Source organism: Nestor notabilis, unplaced genomic scaffold (genome assembly GCF_000696875.1).
Source record: "Nestor notabilis isolate BGI_N333 unplaced genomic scaffold, ASM69687v1 scaffold15747, whole genome shotgun sequence".
Taxonomy (NCBI): Eukaryota; Metazoa; Chordata; class Aves; order Psittaciformes; family Psittacidae; genus Nestor; species Nestor notabilis.
The window spans coordinates 3654-11672 of NW_009937098.1; the positions used below are offsets into that span (position 1 = coordinate 3654).

General features: G+C 41.9%; 1 protein-coding gene across 1 annotated transcript in view; it reads left to right on the plus strand.

Moving 5' to 3' along the window:
- Positions 1-8019, plus strand: part of MORF4L1 (mortality factor 4 like 1) — a 17743-nt gene that overhangs the window by 1464 nt on the left and 8260 nt on the right. The window contains 4 exon segments of the mRNA XM_010018663.1: positions 438-505; positions 2768-2854; positions 3392-3472; positions 5994-6056. Of these exon segments, the coding sequence (XP_010016965.1) occupies positions 438-505; positions 2768-2854; positions 3392-3472; positions 5994-6056 (299 nt within the window).

An 8019-nucleotide genomic window follows, 5' to 3' on the forward strand; every position in this document is an offset into this window, starting at 1 on the left:
GCTCTCTGTGGCTGTAGAGGTCCATATCATTTATTTTACTTTCGAAGACTCCTCTACTTCAGCCAGCTTACCTGCCTGTGAGGTAGGGCCTGCATGTGAACCAGCTCTCTAGTGAATGGCTTTGGGCTAACTGGGGGTAGTGAAGTGACTTGTTTACTCTTCTGGTCTTCCTCAGGGGTTTCTGATCCTTCTTGTGAATGAAGGTGTCCCTTTGGATGGCTGAGCCATTGCTCTTGTGCCCACCCAGCCCTTCCAGATGTGTACCCAGGCAGTAACTTGTGTTAGAGAACTTACTTTTGGCTGTGAAATAGCTGCTGGTATTTCGGTCACTTGCATGGAAACCTCTGCATGCTTGAACTCTGAAAGCTAAAAAAGCAAAATTCATTCAGATCTCTTTGTTCTCTTTGGTACTGACTGAACTTTCTTCTCTGTTCCAGTGTGTAAAGGTTGCCATAAAGGACAAGCAAGTGAAATACTTTATCCATTACAGTGGTTGGAATAAAAAGTAAGTATTGCATAAAATGAAAGCACTATTTCATTCCCTTTATGGGAAAATGAAGTTTTGTCAGTTTGAACACGAGTTTGATGGATGAGCCCTGCTGTGTGCCTGCTGTTAGGATTTTGTTTCTGAAATAGACCTAAATGATTTTACTCATCAGCCAGTGATTTATAGTAACACCAAGAAAATGTTGCCTAACTAAGCATTTCCTTCAGAGCTTTGCTTGTAGAGACAAACCAGCTCAGGGTGTCAGGAGAGCTATGGGAATGCTTTATAGCAGTCTGTTTGTTCTAGTCTGAAAATAGTCACTGTTAATTCCCCCTGGCAGAAATACCTGGTACAAAAACTTCCTTGTCATGTGTTGCAGGAGAGGCAACCCCTACTGAGGTGGAGCAAAACTCTCCACTCAGATACACAGTGTACTTTACTCTTACACCACTTCTGCCAGCAAGGGTTTGGAGGAACAAGCCTTACAGAAGGCTGTATTCAGAGTGGGGAAGGCTGTCTGGTTTATCCCTTCACAGGAGCAGGTTTAGCCTGTATTTCAGTTCTTGCCTCTCATGCTAAGGTAAAGTTAAAGATACTTTTCCCCTCTGCAAAATGGTAGGATTCTAGGTGAGAGATTGCTGAATAAAGGTGTCTCCATGAAATAAATGTTGTGGCCACTAAAGGTGAGCACTTTCATGAGTTTGTTTCGTTTATGTACTTGTGGCTTTTTTTTTCCTTTCATTTGAATTCTGTTCTGCCACAAGGTTTTGAATTTAGGAAAAGTGGGGTTGTTTTTCTTAGTAATTAAAACCTTCAACTCTTCAGACCCTACAAGTCTTTCAGAGAGCACTTCCCTCTTTGGGTTTGTTTCATTTCAGTGCTGCAGGCTCCAGTCAAGACTCAGTCACTAGTGTCTCGAGCTCACTGCCATGACTAAGAGCTGAACTTCATGTTTTAGTGTGTAACTTGTTTAAATGCACCCGCACACCCTGCCACCAGATAAATGTTTACTGTAAACACCTACGGTTACAGGGAGTGTAATTGGTTCTTCTGGAGGCTGCTGTCTGTCAGTGAGGCAGCATAAATGGGATCATTCCTCCCCTGTTTCTCTCTGATGGAGGGTGCTGTAAGTGATGCCGTGACTCCTGCTTTTCTTACTTGCACTGTTGCAGTTTATTTGCCCCCAAGCTTCCAATTAACTGCATTAAAAGTGGCATTGCTGAAAGATCAGACAGCTGGGGCACTGTGTATCCTTAACTTTGGTTTCTGTAATTATGGTCCTTTGTTACTTAATTGCTTGACTTAATATTTTTTTTTGCAATATCAACAGTTAGGATCCCAAAGAGTTTCTCCATCGTACAGTATAATGTGCCACAGTTATATAGCACTTCTTGTGGAGGTCCTTTGCAGCTGTGCAGGCAGGAGTAAGATAAGTGGCTTAAATATCTAACTAAAGCACTGTCCTAAATACTCAGTCCTAGGGGGGTACAGCTGGATGGGGGGTTCTCTGCTAAGCTTGTCTTGCCTTAATGCTCCTGAAGACGTTGTACTCCTGTAGTAGTATTGGGTTTACCACCTGGATGTTCCAAGACTGAGAGTTATTGCCATGAAATGAAAATGACACAGAACTCTACATACAGAGCTTTAACTTGCATATGTTAAAGAACTTGGCCACTTTTAATGTGTTCTATTTGAAATAAATTGTCAGATTGCTGAGATGATCCACTCTTTGTCAAGTGGAATTCTTGCTTCTAATGGCAATTTCCCCAACATGTGTTCTTTTAAATCATTCACTTCAGATTCTTCAAATATTCATGCCATCTTGGTTTCCTTCACAGACAGAAATCAGAGCTCTTCTTCTTACAGTAAGATCTTATTGCTGAATTTGTTAACCTATAAAATGTTGGAGTAGATAAAGGCAACTTGCTTCGTAATATAGTTATGGCTACAGGTGTCCCATCATTTAGTGAGTGTAGATTATTTTTTTTCTTTCCTGAGATGCTGCTTTTAAATGAAGGACATTCCCCTACCTCCTAAATTGCCCATCCTTCAAGTTTGGGAAACTTTGGAAGTGACTGAGGGTCACGCTTCCCTAGAAAATGTTACAGCTTCAGTCAGTGGGGAATACATTTGGTAACTTCCAGTTGTGCCAGTCCATGACCTGACACAAAAGCAGAGTTCAGCCTCAAATTCTGTGAAGCTTTTACTTGACTGTTGCGTGTAGAATGCAATTGTGTCATGGTTTTGAATGATGGTTTGATTTTGTGATTCTTATTTCAGCTGGGATGAATGGGTTCCAGAAAGCAGAGTGCTCAAATACGTGGATACCAATCTGCAGAAACAAAAAGAACTTCAAAAGGCCAATCAGTGAGTATGTTTTTAGAAGTCCTTGTCAGTAAATAGGGGGTTTTTTATAGAGCTTCACTCCAACAACTGTATATCAAGGGAAGTTAGTGAGTTTAAAAATAACAAGCCTTCAAGAGGTGTTCCTGTGTTCATTCGCTGTTGAGGTGCTCTGGCTTACAGACGTGTTCCGATCAGCTTCAGGACACCTCTAAATACTTTGATTTTTATGAATGCTAATCTTGTGTTTCTTTAACAGAAATGCTTTTCCTGGGAGCTTGGTTTATGTTTTTCAGCAGCAGTGTGCTGCTTCCACATGATTCAGAATGAGGGTGGTGGGAGTGGGAGGAAATGGCTGTTCACACTGCCAAGTATTGTATGAAGAAGCCTAAATCTTTCTGATAATGAACTGAATTTGTTCCTGCTCATGACACACTGTTTCACAAAACTATTTACTACACATTCTCTAAATGTTTTGCATGACCTGATTTCCTTTGAGGAGAGGGGAAAAAAGCTTCTTTTCCCATTAAAGTTTTATTTATGAATTAATTCTTTTTAAAGGGAACAATATGCAGAGGGGAAGATGAGAGGTGCTGCTCCAGGGAAGAAGACTTCTGGGCTGCAGCAGAAAAATGTTGAAGTGTAAGAAGCTTTTCTTTTATAAAAACCCCCAAAGCCAAAACCCTCCCAAACTTTTACCTGCCAGTTTTACTATTGCTCTTTAAATAGTATGTTTCTTAGAATGGTTCTGCAGGCTCGACGACACTGCTTCAGACACAACCCACACAAAAGTCATGTTTCACTTTTGTGATATCAAAAGGCCTTTGTTGAATTATTTCATGAGAACTGTCTCCTTAGGTTGTGCAGTGTTCAATGCTGAATGAAGGGACTGAGTAGACACTAACACTGCTTTTTTGCGCTCTGTTCCTCTTACTTTAGTGAACTGGCACTCAAAGTGGTGAGTCCTCATAAGACTCGTGTATCTTGGTGAACTCACTTTCTATATAGAACATTACAGTTCTTCCAAGCTGTGCGAGCAGTTTGGAATGAAATCCTTAATGCCTTGCCTTCTTACTGTATGGTTGTTAAACTGCATTTCAGAAGTCTTTGTTTTGCTGTTTTTGACAAAACTAAACCCATGTGCTATTAAAAATGGTTTGGAATCTTAAGAGACCAGAAGCAAGCTCAGACATCTCTTAGATAAAGGAATCTCAGGATGTAACTGTCAGATTTCTCTCATTCCATCCTTTTTGTTTTTCAGAATAGGCTTCTATGGTGTGATGTGTAGAGTCTCATACAGTCAGTACAGCTCTACTGTACTCATGTGCCATGAAACTCTTCTGTTTGGGTAGTGCTTCACTTGATCATCATCATCATTACTATTGTGATGTTCTAAACTCCTGACTTCATTTATGATTCTAGTCTTCATAAGGAAGCTGCTGAAATGACATCAGTTCCTATGAAGAGCATTTGGCAGCAGCCTCAGATTTCCAGTCTCATTTATGGGCAACTTTATGCTCTGAAATGTGTATGGTTGATCTGATAGTGGGTACAGATCCGTGATTGTGCTCTAGATCCTCAGTGCAGATGTCACGTTGGGATTAGTGACAGCCTGGGCAAGGCTGGAAATTGGCTCTTGGTTCTGGAATGAGGAGTAACGGATCTGGCTGTAATGCTGTGTGCGTGCTCCCCTGTGGTCTGTCACTGTGGGTGCTGAGGTGCTTTACCACCACCAGTTTGGGGTGCTCTGTCAGCATGAGCCTGTGCTGACAGAGCCTCGTTTGAGGCTGAAAAAAGAAAACAAATGCCTGTTCAGGCAGTTGCTAATGAATGCCATTAAAATATAATTAAAACAGATCTAAATTATGACTGTTACTAATTTGGCTGCTTAAGAGGTTGCTGCACCTGAGCTGTCTGCATTTTAGTCAGCGGGAGTAGGATTAATTTCATGTGTAACTTTGACACATTAGTGGTGACTCAGTTGTAAATGTCTACAGTTTGCATTACAGAGAGCATCCTGATAGTAACTTCAGGACTGGGTTCCCCATACTGCCAGCTTTAGTCATCTTGGTAGTTCAGATTGATTGCAGCAAGATGAGTTGTTCTCTCTGGCTAAGTAAATGTTAACCTGTGCTTGGAATCAAAGCTGGCTTCATCTCCTCAACCACACTTAATAATATAGCATCCAGGGGAGACCCACACAGTGAAAATGACTTGGACTTAAGCCTCTGTGTAACTATAAAGCTTAAAAGCATGTTGCCAGGACTGTCTTTACTCTCTGGTTGCAACCAGTTGGGGAAAGGGAATGGCTTTGCTTTTTGCTGTCATCACTATCCTGAGTATGGGTGTTTGCTTCCAGCACAGCAAACCAGACAGTAAGTTAATTCTCTGAAACTTCTGTTTCATGTTGATTGGAAAAACTAATTCCTTGATGGTGGCTTTTCAGAGTTGTAAAGGGGAAGAAGGAAAACTATTGTCATTAGAACAGCAGTCTGGTGTTGGGAAAGTTATTTATGACAGGGTCTCATATGCTTGTTGCACTGATCTTGCTCCTAGTCTCTAGCCATTACCAGCATCCAATGCATCCTTCTAAATTAGACCTGTGCTTCTTTCCACAAAGTCTCCTTATTTTTCTTCCCTATTTGGAGGCTGAGGGAGAGGAAATACTTTGACTTACCCTAGCAGTGATGCAGGGTTGAGATACTGATGTATTATTGACCAAACTACTGGTGCTTACGTCCTGCTTACGGCTAAAGGCAAGATGGCTTCTGAGGAATGTCAAAATCCATTCCAAAGTAAAACTTGTGGATTGTTCTCTTCTTGTAAATCTGAGGGCATTGTAGATACATAAAGTACTGGTGGTGGGGAGGGGGAGAAACTGGTCATGCAACTATTCTATTTGGGCCTCAAAATTTACCTTTTGTAGCATTCTTGGAGGATGGAGCAAAGGGGAAGGTAACTTAGAGCTTGAAACTCTCTTCAGATAGCCAAATAGTAATGGAAAGGAACTAACAATCTGAGCACAACTTATCCTCCAGGAATGTTCAGTAAGACTATAGTATGCTGCAAAAAAAGGTAAATTTTTGAATCTTAAGTAGATTCTCTTTAAGGCTACACACGAGGTCTGACATTCTTTCCTTAACTCAACCCCCATTGTGCCTAGATTTTTCAGACGAGATGGAGCGCACACAGTTTGCTGTTTGGAGACCCCTACAATATCGACGCGGTGAGTTAAGGATGGATTGTCAAACCAGGATTTTCATCCTGAAATCCAGATCTCCTTCCTTTCATAGATTTCTTTTAGAGACTCTTAAAGTCCTAAGTTGTAATAATGTAAGCTCTGGTAGCAGTTAACAATTGTAAGTACTGCAGTGTGTCGTTTTGGGGTGGTTTTGTGTTGGTTTTTTAAGCCAGTCTGGACTGCTGGACTTCAGCTTCTCTGAAATGTCTGCCTTTTCAGTTGGGGTAGGGTACAATACGAGGAGTTGAATGCATTCAGTGTGTCCACTCTTTAAAAAGTGAGGACACCTGACTTCGGATTTGGAAACTGGGTAGCTCTAGAATGTTGTGTTGCTCTGCATGCTCACCGCAGCCTGGCTGCTGCTTCCATGGAAATCAGTGACAAACAACACAGTCCTCTGGAAGTCTTGGAGTGTGGCTGCTACAGGACACAGTGTTAGAACTATGAGGTGTGAACTTGCTCCTTAATGTGCTCTATTTTTGGCTCATTGGCTTGAGTCTGTTCAGAAGCTTTTGAGTCGGTTTGTAAGCAATATTGGAACAAACAGAAATATGCAAGAAATGCAGGTTGTGTACATTTGTTTTTGAAATAATTCTTCATCTTATAATAACTAGAAGCTCTCATAGAAAAACTTCTATATGGTTACAGCCCGTTGCCAAAAATGAAATACAACACTACAGCTACTGGCATATCCAGACTGTTTTGCACGTAGCTCTGCTGAATTCCAGCTTCTGAGAGTTTCTGCTACGTTTCATGGGCCTAATGTGATTAACTTGCAAAAACCAGTACACAGTCAGAGTTAATGGGTGCTTGGCAAATAAGAAGGGCAACTGAGAGTGTTCTAGAGGGAAGATATGGCACTGAATAACAAATCCGAGAACAGCATCTGTTTTTTAAATGATCTATCTGCAAGCAGGCTCATCCAAGATGCTCTCAAAACAGCATCTCAGCTTGGGAGTTACTGTTTTTTCTTGTAACAGAAGTCTCATTCTTAATCTGAACATATTACTCAAAAGCATATGCTCCTGCTGCACGTCTCGTGGCATCCTCTGCTATCTCTGGCACAGCTAGTAGCTCTCACAAGCTACTTCAAGTCCTCTAAATGTCAAGCAGCATATGAACACTGCCTCCGTGCCAGTTGTCTGGGGCTGTAACAACACGATAGTGGCTCAAGCTGGAGATTTTCCACACCTCTTCTGCTCTCTAATGGTCACCAGTAACGTGCTTAGGGGTAACCAAGCGAGTCAAGTGTAGAATGGTGCTCTCCCCCATACACTCTTATTGCTTCTAGCAGTCTGTAATTAAGGGACTTCAGAGCTGGAGGCTGCATCCGTGTGATGGGTTTAATAACCTTTTGTAGGACTGTCTTAGATTTATCTAATAACTTCTGAACCCTTTGGACTTCTGGCAGCCCATCATCTTGTCACAGCATGTTCTCATTTTAATTCAGTGCTGTGTTGAAGAAGGAAGGAAAGAGGATGACTCCTCCTGCCTTTCCTTTTTCTGGCATTACTGGACTCGAATGCCTGAGACCAAGTGGCAGCTACCTTCATTCTCTGCTGCTCGTACTAAACCAGCTGCTGTAGGGAGGTTCTAACAGGCCTTCAAGTCCCTTCAAAAGGCACGTGGATTTTGGAAAAGGAAAATACTTGTCACTGTCCCCAGCATGTTTATCTACCTGGTCATGGACTCCTACCTGTTGTGGAGTAAGTAAACCTTCTGAAGTCTTGGGTGTTTTTCCTGGTCTGTGCTGTATCTATTTTCAAAGCTATTTTTATTTCCTACTGACAGTTTCCTAGACATGTCCCAGGAGATGCTTCAGATGCTTCAGTTTAGAGCTCTGAGCTTTAGCACTCACTCTTTTATAGACTCACAGAATGGTTAGGGTTGGAAAGGACCTTCAGATCATCTGGCTTCCTCCGGTGGTACCTGGCCTGGGGTCGGCTAC